Source organism: Mustela erminea, chromosome 5 (assembly GCF_009829155.1).
Source record: "Mustela erminea isolate mMusErm1 chromosome 5, mMusErm1.Pri, whole genome shotgun sequence".
NCBI lineage: Eukaryota > Metazoa > Chordata > Mammalia > Carnivora > Mustelidae > Mustela > Mustela erminea.
In genome coordinates this window covers 131,413,086-131,428,643 of record NC_045618.1, presented here as the reverse complement: position 1 = coordinate 131,428,643, position 15,558 = coordinate 131,413,086, and the positions used below count along the sequence as shown (strand labels likewise).

At 42.4% G+C, this 15,558-nt stretch overlaps 1 protein-coding gene across 18 annotated transcripts in view; it reads left to right on the top strand.

Annotated features, from left to right (window-relative positions):
• TTLL5 (tubulin tyrosine ligase like 5) overlaps nt 1-15,558 on the top strand; it is a 283,373-nt gene that overhangs the window by 139,483 nt on the left and 128,332 nt on the right. For 17 of the 18 annotated variants that reach the window (XR_004286139.1, XR_004286135.1, XR_004286136.1 and 14 more), the window contains one exon: nt 4,925-5,079. The exons of the other annotated variant lie outside the window; for it this stretch is intronic. Coding sequence is in view for 6 of the 17 variants with exons in the window: in XM_032344877.1 (XP_032200768.1) it covers nt 4,925-5,079 (155 nt within the window). In the remaining 11 variants the exon portion in view is untranslated. The remainder of the gene's footprint in view (nt 1-4,924; nt 5,080-15,558) is intronic. 18 annotated transcript variants of the gene reach the window in all.

Sequence of the window (15,558 nt, the reverse complement as noted above, 5' to 3'; positions counted from 1 at the left end):
GCTTTGTTATTCTTTATAATAATCTCTCATTAAGTAGTGGTCCCTTTTGCTATTTTCAAAATAAATTAACAATGATGTTTTGCTTTTGTGTAGAAGGAAATCACAATAGCTACCCTTTTTTGGTTTATCCATGAAATAAGGAATTGATATTACATGTAAAAACAAAACCCACCAGGAATCTAAAATTAGTTTCATGTTCATGCCATGTTTTTACTATACCTGCTAAGAAACAGAACTGATTGAGGATGGGTGTGGGTTTTTTCATGCGCTCTGGTGAAGGATATTAACAATATGCATGTTATTAACAAATGGGGAATGAAATTTAAGGCAAAGAAGAAAAAGCTGGCATAGTTTGGTAAAATCAATTCTTGTATAATCACTATTGTCAGAATTTGAGGTATCTAATTATATTTTGAAAAATTTCTAATAATTAAGGATAATTTAGGATAACTAGGGCTGTTTCCTACTAGTTTTAAAATGGGAAAATGGATTTTATTTTTTTAAGATTTTATTTATTTATTTGTCAGAGAGAGAGAGTGAGTGAGCACAAGCAAGGGGAGCAGCAGAGGGAGAAGTAGGCTCCCCACTGAGCAGGGAGCCTGTTATGGGACTCGATCCCAGGACCCTGGGATCATGGCCAGAGCTGAAGACAGCCACTTAACTGAGCCACCCAGGAGTCCCGGATTTTATTTTTTTTTTAAAGATTTTATTTATTTGTTAGAGAAAGAGATAGAATAAGAGCACAAGCAAGGGGAACAGCAGGCAGAAGCAAGCTTCCCACTGAGCAAGAAACCTAATGCGGGGCTCGATCCCAGAAACTCGGGATCATGACCTGAGCCAAAGGCAGATGCTTAAACTGACTGAGCCACCCAGACATCCCTAGAAAGTGGGATTTTAAAACAAGAGTACCACTTCTGCAACTATTATGTAACCTTGAGCAAATTAGTTACTATAAACTCTCTGAGCCTTAGTTTCTCCATCTCTGAAAGGGAGTATAGCAGTGTCTGCTTCCATGAGTAATGGGTAAGGAGTGAGATATAAAACCTCACTTTTAAGTACTGGCCATTGCTACTGCAAGGGCTCAAACATTAAACTATGTTATTTGGGAAAAGTATACCACATGCACTTAGAGGAAAACATTTCCTGTTCTCATCTTGGCCCTGCACTTAGTAGGTATTTTTAGTGCGGTTGTGATTTTTGTGCAATTGTTTACCCTTAGAGTTATGTGATTTTAGTTTCCTCTTTTGTGAAATGGAGGTAACAGTAGAACCTGCTTCAGGGGGCTTGCTCAGGATTACATGAGATAAAACGCACATCGTGACAATGCAAGGACATCTAATACATGGCACATGGTGAACATTCAATAACTTAGCTATTATGATGAAAATGATGATGTTTGAATTAGGGGTGGCCTTGCCAAAAGAGAGAAGATTCAACAAATCTGATACTTCTTTTCCTTCCCATTCACTAATCTCTAAACCATACAGTTGATACTAAACATGGTGAAGTGTGTACATTTTGTTTATTTTATTGCTGTTCCGCTATAAATTATTAATATGCCTCTGTTATTAGGGTTTTGGCACACTAACGGAGGCAGTAATTGGAGAAGCTGTTAGTTATCACAAAGCCCTTTCTCACTTACTGTTTTTATAAGCTGCAAGCTCGTGTCTAATTTGAAAGGCCAGGGAGTAGAGCAGCAAGGAAGAAGGCTCAGTGTGGGGCAGGAGTGAAGTCAGTCCTACAGGGAGCGGTTTGGTCGTCTGACAGTCTGACTGCTTTTGCCACTGAGGTGCAGGAAGAAGGCAAGGCTCTTCCAAGACTCCACAGGCCAGAGAATCCTGCCATAACCTGCCCCGGGATCTTCCCTCCCCACTTTTCTTTAGTCCCTGTGTGTCTTCTCCCCTGATAGCAGAAGAAGGGGGTCCGAAATGATCATAAGGCAAGGTTGGCTTCTGAGGCTGCTTCTAAGACAGACCCACATTGGAGGGCGCAGCTCTGGTGTCCTGGACCTCAGCCTCCACAAGCACCAGGAATCACTCCTGAACTACGGAAAACGCGTTCTTCCCCAGAAAAATATTTGAGTCCTTTGGTGTGAAGACCTAGTCCTAGGCCGTTTTCATGTACTGAGTTCCCTAATTAGGGATGAGGCACTGTACAGTTGCCAAAAAATAAATGATCTATGTTTCTTTCATAATTTCCAGATGAGGGGTGCCCGGGTGGCTCAGTTGCTTAAATGTCTGCCTTTGGCTTAGGTCATGATCTTAGGGCCCTGGGATGGAGCCCGAGTTAGGCTCCCTGCTCGGCAGGGGGCCTGCTTCTCCTTCTCCTTCTGCCATCCCTCCCCGCTCATGCTCTCTCATTCTCTCAAACAAATAAATAAATAAATCAAAAAATAATAATACTAATTTTCAAATGAAAAAGACATGACAGTGCTCCAGAATTCTCCTATTTGTAAATGTCAAAATTACTAGGTTCTTGGGACGGTTTCCCAGGAGAACAGTTTTCCGGGAATGTCCATCCCCTGGGCCCCTCCTCTCTGGCGTCTCACACCCAGCACCTGCCTTCACACTGTGCCCTCCCTCTTTTTCAGCATCCTCTCCCTGTGCAACGGATTTTGAAATGTTTTTCCAACCGTCCTTTCTTTTCGGACTCATTGCACAGGCTTTAAGCTCACCTCGTGTCTGTATTTCTCATCATACCTGACATTTTCTCGTTTGGATTATAAGGGTAATCCATGCAGTTCATAAGTATGTATCTATGTGCATGTGTTGAAGGAAATTGGGTCTGCTTTCTGTAGTTGTATAGTATGACTTTTTTTGTTCTTTAACTTCAGATATCAGCATGGTTCTTTATCTTGAAGAATTCCTCGAGGGGCGCCTGGGTGGCTCAGTGGGTTAAAGCCTCTGCCTTCGGCTCAGGTCATGATCCCAGGGTCCTGGGATCGAGCCCCGCATCGGGCTCTCTGCTCTGCAGGGAGCCTGCTTCCTCCCCTCTCTCTCTGCCTGCCTCTCTGCCTGCTTGTGATCTCTGTCTGTCAAATAAATAAATAAAATCTTTAAAAAAAAAAAACAGAATTCCTCGAAAAATTGTGGCAATACTTAATATTCCCTCATATGCACAGAGCAAAATTTACTTAACAACACTGTTAGCCATTTTGATCTTCCCATTTTCCAATATTAAAAATATAAAATATTTCCAATATTTCCAATATTCCAATGCTTCTTTTCAAAATCTGTTCACAATATAGGGTCATGAGTAAGAAGATGAGTTTTGGAGGGACGCCTAGGTGGCTCAGTTGGTTAAGCAGCTGCCTTCGGCTCAGGTCAGGATCCCAGCGTCCTGGGGCCGAGTCCCACATCGGGCTCCTTGCTCGGCAGGGAGCCTGCTTCTCCCTCTGCCTCTGCCTGCCATTCTGTCTGCCTGTGCTCTCTTTCTCCCTCTCTCTCTCTGATAAATAAATAAAATCTTTATAAAAAAAAAAAAAAAAGATGAGTTTTGGAGTTCCAAAGACCATGTTCCAGATTCTAGTTCGGCCATTTGTTCCCAGGCCTCAGTTTCCTTCTTTGTAAATGGCAATTATAATGGTTCTTACCAATAAAATTATGACAGTTTAAAATGGGTTGTATAGGGGCACCTGGGTGGCTCAGTGGGTTAAGCCTCTGCCTTCAGCTCAGGTCATGATCTCAGGGGAGCCTGCTTCCCCCTCTCTCTCTCTGCCTGCCTCTCTGCCTACTTGTGATCTCTCTCTCTCTCTCTGTCAAATAAATAAATAAAATCTTTGGGAAAAAAAAACAGGTTGTATATAATGTACTCATTTATATTTTTTATATTTATACAGAGCTTCACACATTGTAAGTTCTCCTAAATAGTAATTGCAGTTATAATAATCACTATTGTTAATCACGGGCAGTTAGTTTTGGGGGTTTTTTTGTTTTCTTTTTTTTTTAATATTTTATTTATTTATTTGATAGAGAGCAATCACAAGTAGGCAGAGAGAGAGGAGGAAACAGGCTCCCCACCGAGCAGAGAGCCCGATGCGGGGCTCAAACCCAGGACCCTGAGATCATGACCCCAGCCGAAAGTAGAGGCTTTAACCCACTGAGCCACCCAGGTGTCCCATCATGGGCAATTAGTTTTTAGCACAGGTGCTGAAAGTAGGATGGTAGTACAAATACTATGATGCCTTTAATAATATTGCCAAGTTCTGGAATGATTCTACCAATTTATAGACACATAAATAGTATAAGTATGTATCTAATATCACCCCTTGCCTAAATTAGGTAGTATATTTTTATTATTGTATATCCATGTATACACAAAAATGTTATCTTGTAATTTGCGTTTCTTTGATTGTCAGTAGAAATGTCTAGTTTTAAATGTTGGCTAATTATATTCCTTTTTTGTAAATTGTTTATTAGGGTCAGTGCCCATTTTTCTTTTGCCTGGGCATCTTTTTTCTAAATCAGCAAGTAATTTGTGTGTCATAAGAATCATTCTTTTATGTATAACTAAAATTTATTGTGATTTCGAACTTGCAGATGAGGAAACATGGGCCAGAGAGGCTAAGTAGTTTGCTTAGTGTGTCAGACAGACCCTTGCCTGGCACAGAGTTAATACACAGTAAACTCTTGCTGTCTTTGTTACTAATCTTTGAATTTCACAGCACCTGACACAGTCCAGCACTTTGCACACAGTAGGGGCAGAATCCGTGCGCGGTTAACTTCTGTTGGCACCAGCCACCCTTACTTCTCCTCTTTGGTGTGCGCAGAAGCCAGCCTTTAATGGCCGCCCTGGTCACAGCCACCGTTTCAGCTCAGATGATCAGCATCTCTTCAACTCGACTTGATTTTCTCCATCTGTTTTTTAATGAGACTTTTTGAAAATGCTGTAAAATCAGGTTATTTCCCCCTCACTTCATTTCTAGGTAACAAACCTGAATTTGGCAAGTGGCGTCATAAACAGAAGCAGTGCTTCAACCCCCCCCACCCTTCGGCCTGTCATCAGTCCTAGTGGCCCGACATGGTCAATACAGTCAGACCCCCAAGCTCCTGAGAGCCACTCCACCCCTCCTGGAAGCAGGTATGTGAAGGGTCTTGGAGCCAGCGTTTGGGGCGCAGAGACAGCCTGGGTCTGAAGAGGGCCATTCTCACCTTGAACTCCCTGCACTGACACCTGGGAGACACGTGCCTTTCCGCCTGTCCCAGTCCTCTGGCACTTGAATGGAGAGCCTTGGTTTACTCGTAAGACAGTTTGCGGGCAAACCAAAGGCAAAGCAAATTTCTGATGCAATTCAGACAGGTGAAAAGAGGAAGATTTCCCACTGTGTTCGATCCTTGCCTGTAGCCCACATTTTCTTGTTTTGACTTTTGACATTCTCCCCTTGTCTCCTCATTCTTGTTTATACCTTGTTCTGTGTTGTGTCTCATTAAGTTTGGACTCTTTTTGTTGAAGGACATACTTGTTTTTTATGTTTTCATCTGGGTTATATAATTAACCTCAAATAGCCTCCCTGGACAATGCTCCTTTGGGAAGAGGGAAGGAAATTTCCTTTATGTAGTTGAGCAAAGAGGCAGAGGATAAAATCCAAATAGATTCTGGCCATAACATAAGCAACTTCTAAATTAAAAAAGAAGCCACTGTGTTGAATTCTAGTCTCAATCCATATTTTAAGTCCCCCATTTAAAAAAAAAAAAAAAAGTAAGAAATGGATTCCCAGGAATCTTGCATTAGTGGCTATTAAAAATGGCTCTGATTGCATCTGTCCCTGAGTGAAGTGAGCTAGAGAGGAATGTGACTGTTACGATGAAGTATTCTGTTCCCTCCAAGTAAAGATAATTGCTCCCTCCAAATAAAGAAGCTCTGCCACAGATGTCCCAGCGAGTCCCCACCCCACACCAGCACTTCCAGCCTCCACCAGCCGGCCAGCTCTTAGCATGTTGCCTTGCCTCGTGGTTGCAAGGGGTGACCAAAGACTTAAGGATGAAGGAAATACCTATTTGCCATTGAAGTATCTGTTAGTGTCAGAATTGTTACTGAAGGAACTAATTTGGGAAGCGGAGACTCTGCCCAGGAAGCAACATAAACATAAGCACATGACATCATGCTTGAGTACAGTGTCTTTCATACCAGTAATCGTTGTGGTCAAGGGTGAAAAGAATCATCTTAACTGAGAGTTATAAAGAGTTGGAAGACTGAGAGGCAGGACTGTTTCAGGCAGGACATCCTCCCACGAAGTTCTCTGTGCAGAAGTCTGTCGTTTGGTGATTTACAGTCTACAGAATAGCCACATTCCTAAAACATAAGTCGTAAAAAAGAATTCTGTTTATACCGTAGAGCTTTATTTTCCATATAAAATATTTCCAAATATTCCATTTTCATTTTACAATCAGAGCCTTGTTTCTATGGCAGACACGTTCCCTGCAATCTTAGGGTATATTATCTGCCTGTAGGACAAGGCTGGAACCATTTTCCATACTATAAACAAAATGTCGAAACTCCACATCATGGCTGGGTTCAGAACCTTCTTTGGGTAGCACCTGTTTGGCAGTGCTAAGACCCAGAAAGATGTGGGAATCCGTCCAGGTCAGAGTCCAGACCTAGAGTCCAGCACTGTGAAAGGCCTTCGCCTAGCCAGACTGTGCTTTCCTGAGTGACAGGAAAATAACACATTATACCATTGACTTCAGAGCCCCAGCACCAGAAAGGGGCCCGTGCAGAGTCCTCGGGCTTTTCCCCTTTCGGGTTAGTTGTACCCAAAGCAGCCCTCTTGTCACCTGCTCTTCAAGCCAAAGGGTCGGTTGTCAGGTCCCATTTCAGTTGAGAGTAGCCCTGAAAACCTTCCTCTGAGCCTAGGTAACCTTTGGTTGCCAGAACAGCCTGGAGGCACCTTGTGGAATTCCCAGAGGTTTCTTTTTTTTTTTTTTTTTTTTTTAGAATTTATTTATTTATTTGACAGAGAGAGATCACAAGTAGGCAGAGAGGCAGGCAGAGAGAGAGAGAAGGAAGCAGGCTCCCCGCTGAGCAGAGAGCCCGATGCGGGACTCGATCCCAGGACCCTGGGATCATGACCTGAGCCGAAGGCAGTGGCTTAACCCACTGAGCCACCCAGGCGCCCATCCCAGAGGTTTCTACCCAAAAGCAGCGCTAAGTGAATTCTCCAGGGTTCTACCAGAGCTGGCTGTGATGTGGGCCACAGCCATACCTCCAGCAGACATTCTACACAGTACCGTACCCCAATTTCCATTTTTATCTGGTAAGTCACTGTTTTGTGGATGGGCTCTGGTCCCTCGCTTAGTAGTAAGGGCGACTAAGCCCAATGAATAGAGGATTAACAGCCTAGAGATCTGAGTTTTAGTACTGGTTTTGAAAGTGACCCTAAATTATTCATTGAATCTTTTTATGGGGTAAGCATACTTACGTGTAAACCGGCCTGTTTTGAGAGCTTTTAGATCGCCCCTATGGCACTTTGATCTCCCTGGAAGTGGCCGCTACGTAAATAAGAGGTGCTCTTACTAGTTCGTCTGTCACAGCAACAGTGGATTCCAGCGCTGATAAGCTCTGATAATTCACTAAACCAGGGGCTGCCCCATCAACGGTGACAAGACGTAAAGAGAATCCTTCGCTGGCTGTGCTTTTCATCTGCATGTTGGAGGATTCAGTGACTTGGTAGCCACAGGAATGAAAACTGGTGACTCACGAGAACTCGGCAAATCGTGTTATTTTTCATTTCCCTGTGGTGTTGCTATTGTTCTCGATTTTATGGATCACACACGTTTTCACCAGACAATCTTGTTCTTCCCCCGCTGTTTTGAAACCACCCCAAACGCAGCCTCAGGGCTGTTGTCTCCCATTGGGTCAGTGTGAGCTCAGCCCGGCTCCTCAAATCCCTTGGTTCCTCTGGTCTGTCTGGAGTCCGTGTTCAAGCTTTGTTGTGGGAGAGGAAAGAGGAGAGCCCATGACTTGCCCAGACAGTCTGAGGCCTGGCCATGTAGCTTGCAGTTCCCTAGACGCTCTGGAGCTGGACTTGGCCAGCCATTCCTCTGTTGTTACTTTTCAGAGGTAATAAGTGAGATTAATTGCAGGCCATTCTCCAGAAGAGAAAGTAGTCAGGGCCAAAACCAGTCACATGTTGAGAAGTCTGAGGTGTACCTCTAAGCAAGGCCGATTCAGAATTCTACAATAGGACCTCCGGGATGCAGGTACCAAGTGTTCCTGACCTCCTTCTTAAAGGGATCAGTTTCGCTTTCCAGATGCAGATACCTGGGTGTCTAAGCTTTTCTTCAGCCAATGAGATGGGGGGGATTTTTCAGGCAGCCCTTTGAGTGTACGTTTTCTAGGCCCATGGGATATTGTTAGGGGCTCAAAGCCATAAGCAGAGGCATCTCCCCAGGACTGCCAGCCTTGCCTGGAGTTGGGCAGGACGTTTTCTAGGTGAGGAGCACTCAGTGGGCTCACAGGGCATCTTTCTTTCTTTCTTTATTTTTTTCTTTAAAGATTTTATTTGAAAGACAGAGGTCACAAGTAGACAGAGAGGCAGACAGTGCCGGGTGGCGGGGAGGAGGGTGGGAGCAGACTCCCTGCTGAGCAGAGAGCCCGATGCAGGGCTCCATCCCAGGACACTGGGATCATGACCTGAGGCGGAGGCTTTAACCCACTGAGCCACCCAGGCGCCCCACAGTGCATCTTTCTGTTTGAGACCTGGAAGGGTTACTGTAAAGTCTTGGCTGCTGCTTGGAATGATTTGGGAAGGACAGGGCCTCAGACGGCTTGGCAGGAACCTGAGGCCCTGTTTTTTTCCAGTCCAACCCTTCCTTGTGGATCGAGCTGTCAGGGAATCCCACGAATGTCTGGCTTCTGCCCCTTTGTATGTTTTTCCAGTATTTGTCATTGAATTATTTTTATCCATCTCTGGCTTTTTCACACATGCAACCTGGGGATTTGTCTGTTCCTCGATATTAAAGGTGGGGGAGGTTGAAAGCAAAGCCATGAGTTTGTGCCTCCTTTTTGCGACTGGGTAAGACCTCATGGGCTTAGGGTGCTCGTCCTGGCTAGCCCCCACTGTAGAGAACAGCACGGGGGAACAGGGTACAATGAAGCGCCAAATCTTTGAAATTGGGGTATATGTCACATTGCTCTGTTCCTCTGTCCTCTCACTCTCTGGAGCTAAATTATAGAGTCTGATACCCTACTTTACATAATTTTTAAGAACAAGTTTTTCAGAGATTTTGATTCTAGTTTAGCTAATATTTTTCTCCCTTCTTTAGATTATCTCTTCTAAATGTTGCTGGAGAGTCAAGTCTCTTTTCCATTTTTCATTCTTAATCCTCAGAAATACCAAGTTTGTTGTTGTTGTTTTTAAAGTCCTATTCATTTTCTCCCTGTCAGGCATTAGGTTAGATGCTGGGGAGTCACGATAAATAAAACAGGATAGTGCCTGATCTCACAGAGCTTGCAGTCTGTGATGTATCTTTCACATTCTCAGCGAGGGTAGTTCTGGGCGCTGGGTTGGTCTAAAAGATTTGGAAGACGTGTTTGTTTGTTTGTTTGTTTGTTTTTATCACTAAGAGGTTACTATCTAGCAGAGAAGAGGAGCCATATACACATGAAACAATTACAGAGTAGTGTCCAGTGGCATAGAGCAAAGATTTAAATTTTACAGCATAGGCAATCAGAAGAAAAGATAGCAAGAAGAGTGTATGAGGTTTTAATCCTGTCACCTGCTACAACGTAAGAGAACATTGTGATAAGTGAAATAAGCTGATCACAAAAGGATAAATACTAACTATATCATTCCATTCATATGAAGTGTCTAGGTAAGTTAGAAATGTAGGTTGCCAGGGGCTGTAGGGAGAGGGGGAAGGAATTAGCATTTAATAGCTACAGTTTCAGTTTTATAGATAAAAAAGTTCCAGAGAACTGTTGCACAACCATGTGTATATATTGAACTGCATACACAGAAGTGGTTAGATGGTACATTTAAGCATAGGGGGTTTTTACTTCAATGGAAAAGAGTATTTAAGGGCTTAAAAGAGAGCACCACAATTCCACAAAAATTGTACTTAGTGACTAAAATGGCAAAGTTTTGCTCCTGTCCTCTGCCTCTCTGTAGGGAGATTATCCTGAGCCTAGTCCTTGAAATGCTTCTGTTTCTTTACGAGTGTGTTAACTTCATAGGAGAGGGGGCCGTTGACCCCTATGAGGAAGGTGACATGGTGTAATAGAAAAAGAAGGAGCCATTGAGTTGGAGGGGCCTGGATGCGCCTCACTAAGTATGTAACCACCGGCAAGTTACGCTGCTTCTCTGGGCCACAATTTCCCCATCTGCTTAGATATGCAAGTAATACCTACCTCTTAAGTTGTTTTAAGATTTAATTGAGTAGTGTATGTGAAAGGAGCCAGTGTACTGTCTGGATTTGCTGTAGGTTGTCGATAACATTTCGTTTTCTTCCCCCAAAGGAGTAAAGTTAAAATGGGATTTGCTTGGGATATGGTGTTGCTACACACTTGGGTTAGTATCTTGTACAGAGGGAACTGGCCGTCACCTACAGGTGGTGTGCTCCTCGGGCTGGAGTACAGAGCCGTGCCCTTTCCAGCTGAGGAAGGGAAAGCACAGAGTGGGGCCAACAGGAGACTCTTCCTTTTTCTCTGACCCCTTTCTTGAAGGGTGACTTCGTTCTGCTCACCAGGCCCTTCCTTTCTGCTATCTTCTTCTGAATGTTGAAATTTCCACTGCAGCTCGATGTTCCAGCCAGTAAACACTCATATTTTCCATCTATCCTGGGGGTCGAGCTTTGGGAGAACTTTTCTCTGGAGGAGTTTGGAGCTTATAATTTTGTACTTTATACTGTTATGTAAACAACACTCTCTAGCCAAAGAGCACAATCACAAAAAGAAACCAATTTGGGGGGGGGGGGGTGCCTTAAAAAAAAAAGAAAAGAAAAAGAAACTCTTTCATGTTCAGAGTTCTGTAGAAGTGATATTTCACTTCTTATTCTCCTTCCTTCGTTCCCATAAAATAAAGTTAACCTGACCTTCCTCCTCCTGAGTCTTAGCTCTCACCATTCCTTCCCCTTGAGTAAAATGTTTCTTCAGCACAGGAGTGATAAAGGCCTGTACTTCTATCTAAAATTTCTCTGCTTCTTTTCTCACTCGCCCAGGCATATAACCTCTCAGGGGTTATGCTCTGTGTCAGTTCAAGCTCTGTGACAGATTCCACAGTTCCTTCTTCCCCGAGAGCGCTGAGGGCCATAGGTGTTTGTGCCAAGGGCCGAAGGGTTGGGCTTCTGCCTATTGAAGGAATGTGGGTAAACCCAGGAAATGTGTCAAAAGATCGCTGGCTGGACATCATAGCAGAGCCTGGGCAAAGTATGTGTGGGAATGTTGGGGCCTAGTATCAGGAGTGAAAGAAGTAGATCTTTTATCTGCAAGCCAAAATGCAGGTTGCTTTGTGGTGTGCCAGTGTAGTGTTTTTTCAGTTCAGCAAGCCTCCCCCCCCCAACCCCCCCAGAGTACCAAAGAGAAACCACCTCACCTTTCCTTGGGACTAACACATAGGCACACGTGTACACTTGCATGCACACAATCTTGGAGGCAGACCCTATCTTATTTGACTGTTCACTTTATGATTTTATATTCATCCACAGTTGGTGATTATTTTGGCTTTAAGAGGCCTGAATGCCAAAAGTCTACATATTAAGCTGAATGAGACTCCTTTTCTAAAATGAAGAAGTTATGTTAGAGTTACTTTATTCATAATTCAGTTTAATTCTCACGTGGTTTTTCTCTCCTTTCATCTTTCCAAGTTAACTCCATTTACCAGCCTTGAAAGAGCTTAGAAAAGAGTCAGAGTGGCAAAGAACCTGTCTTTCTTTGTGACTCCTGTAGAGATTCATGCTGATCCAGTTTTAAAGCTTCCTGTTGATTCCATGAATTTTTAGAAGGAAGACCAGCCAGCTTTCCCAAATCTGTAGCTGAAGATCCCCTCCTCCCTCCCACTTCTTTCTGTTTTATTTCATATTATTTTATTTGGAAGGGAGAGGGAGAAAGTGAATCCCAAGCAGGCCCCACGCCCAACATGGGTCTCGATGTCACAACTCTGAGACCATGACCTGAGCCGATATCATGAGTCAAATGCTTAACCAACTGAGCCACCCAAGTGCCTCTCCCACTCTTCTTTTTGTTAAGACTTTCAGCATGTTACCAATTAAGTACAACTAAGAAATCATTGCTTTTTTTGTTGTTTTTTAAGATTTTATTTATTTGAAAAAGAGAGAGGCAGCACAGGGGAGCACAATGCGGGGCTTGATCCCAAGACACCCAAGATCATGACCTGAGCCAAAAGCAGATGCTTACACAACTGAGCCACCCAGGCGCCCCTTCTTTTTTTTTTTTTTTTTTTTTTTTTTTTTAACACCTAGGATTTAAGAGGCTAAAAGGAAAAAACTCCCTGTATCTCTGTTTTAACAAAACAATAGACTGACAGTATCTGAAAACGAGTAAAGATCCTCTCTTCCCTTGCAGCCACTTGGAGAAGCAGTTTTGGCTGAGGTTCTGGCCTGGGTTTAGCTTCTTGATAATTCTTTGTTCCCTTTCCAGAAAAGAAAGAAACAAAATTAGACCTGCTGAGGACATGATATTCCCATACCGCTCCATTTAATGCTTAGACTAGAGACACAGTAGGGAAAACAGGTATACCTAATCTTAACACTGAGGTTTACACGATTCATTTTTATTGTGAAGTCAATATCCATAAATTAAAATTTTAATCACAAACCATGAAAATGCTCCTAAAGAAAGATACCTAAGAGAAGCTAAACTTAAAAGGGCATTTAAATATGGAGCCAAGTGTTCTTTGGGAGATGCAAGGAAAGCTGGAGATGGGAGAGAGGCAGTGTATGAGGGCTGAGGAATTCAAAATGTCACATCATATGGCCGGCCCCTGGAGTTCGTAATAAGTAACAGTAGAACTCTTGACTTAATTGGACCATTCTTCTGCTTCAGATGCAGTAAAGAGATGTTTTGACTTTCGTGAATTATCAGGCTAAAACTTGTATTAATTTGGCTTCAAAGCCAATAATCAATACCATGTTCGGCCTGGTTCTTTAAAAATAAGTTTTACTATCTTTCCATGATGAAAATGAAATATGGGTGCATCTCTGGAACGTGACTATAATCTAGAAGGATTTAGATGAGAAAAGCAGGCCTCTGGCATAGCAGGTAAGGAAACCATAAAGGAGGTTAATAAATGGGATATACTTAAAGGCTAAAGGAAATCAAATTATGTTCTTCTGAAACGTTGCACCAAGGAAAATTAAATAGATGAAAGAATCTGTCTATATTATTAGTGTTCTCAAATCTCTTGCTTAGCTACATGAACCCAATACATTTGGAATACCAGCCCTCAAAAGAAGAGTTTTGTTACCTTCCGTCCCAAATCATTACTATATTGAGATATTTGAAAAAGAGGAAAGGTGGCTACTGCCATTAAGTAGCATCCCGGATGGGAAATGGCATCATCTGGTAGTTGTTAAAATAGTATTATCCCCAAATAGTTAACTCACATTTACCGAATATCTCCTACTAAACACAAGACACTGGGCTGAGCTCTGAAGGAGGGTTAGACATGGTCTGTGTTCTCCAAGAGGAAAATTAATAGCCCTGTGGATGCAAATACTGTGGAACAATATGTGCTTAATGGTTGAGGGAGAGGATTATCCTATAGGTAAGAGTTCAGAGGAGAAATTGATCACTAACTGGAGAAGCTGGCGAAAGGTCTATGGAAAGGAAAGGGGCATGAGCTGAATCTGGAAGGGCAGATGGAGTGTGGATGGGCCAAGAGGCTAATAGTAATAAATTAAGAGATAATTGCACATTTACTTTGTGCTCAACACTATTCAAGGATCAAAGAAAAGTGATTCACACTCCTGCTAAGTTAGAGGTGACAGCTTAGGCTGGTATAAAGAATATTGCCCTACACTAAATGAGAACATGCAGCCAGGAATACTTTATCCAGCAAGGTTGATGTTCAGAATGGATGGAGAGGTAAAGAGCTTGCAAGATCAGCAAGGTTTAAAAGAGTATGTGACCACCAACCTGGCACTACAAGAAATATTAAGGGGGATTCTATAAAAGAAGAAAAAACCCAAGAGTGTCATGCAACAGAAATTTACAGAGACAATCTATAGAAACAAGGACTTCACAGGCAACATGATGTCAATAAAAATATATCTTTCAGTAATCACTTTCAACATGAACAGCCTAAATGTTCCCATAAAACAGCATAGGGTTGCAGATTGGATAAATCGACAAGACCCGTCCATATGTTATCTACAAGAGACTCATTTGGAAGCTAAGGATACATCCAGACTGTAAGTGAAGGGATGGAGAAGCATCTTTCATGCCAATGGGCCTCAAAAGAAAGCTGGGGTAATGATTCTCATATCAGATAAATTATGTTTTAAACTAAAGACTGTGGTCAGAGATAAAGAAGGACGCTACATCCTTCTTAAAGGGTCTATCCACCAAGAAGATCTAACAATTGTAAATATTTATGCCCCCGAAATGGGAGCAGCCAACTACATAAGACAACTGTTAATCAAGGTAAAGAGTCATATCGATATGAATACATTAATAGTAGAGGATCTTAACACACCACTCTCAGTAATAGATCATCCAAGCAGAAAATCAATAAAGAAACAAGAGCATTGAATGACAAATTGGACCAGATGGACCTCATAGATATATATGGAACATTCCACCCTAAAACAACAGAATACTCACTTTTCTCGAGCACACATAGAACTTTCTCCAGAATAAATCACATACTGGGTCACAAATCAAGGCTCAACCGATACCAAAAGACTGATATTATTCCATGCATACTCTCAGACCACAATGCTTTGAAACTGGAACTCAACCACAAGAAGTTTGGAAGGAATTCAAACACTTGGAAGCCAAAGACCACCCTGCTTAAGAATGTGTGTGTGTGGATCAACCAGGAAATGAAAGAAGAACTTAAGCAATTCATAGAAACCAATAAGAATGAAGACACATTGGTCCAAAACCTATGGGATACGGCAAAGTCGGTCCTAAGGGGGAAATACATAGCTATTCAAGCCTCCCTCAAAGAAACTGAAAAATCCAGAATACACCAGATCTCATTATACCTTAAAGAACTGGAGAATCAACAACAAATTCAGCCAACCCCCCACACAAGAAGGGAAATAATCAAGATTAGAGCAGAGATCAATGAGATAGAAACTAGAGATACAGTAGAATACATCAATGAAACTAGAGCTGGGGGTTTTTTTTTTGGTTTTTTTGTTTTTTGTTTTTTTTGAAAGAATCAATGAGGTTGATAAACCATTGGCCAAACTAATCCAAAAGAAGAGAGAGAGGACCCAAATTAATAAAATTATGAATGAAGACGGAGAGATCACGACTGACACCAAGGAAATAGAAGCAGTCATTAGAAATTATTATCAACAGTTATATGCCAATTAGAGAATCGATTCCATTTACTATAGCACCAAGAACCATAAGATACCTGAGAAAAAACAT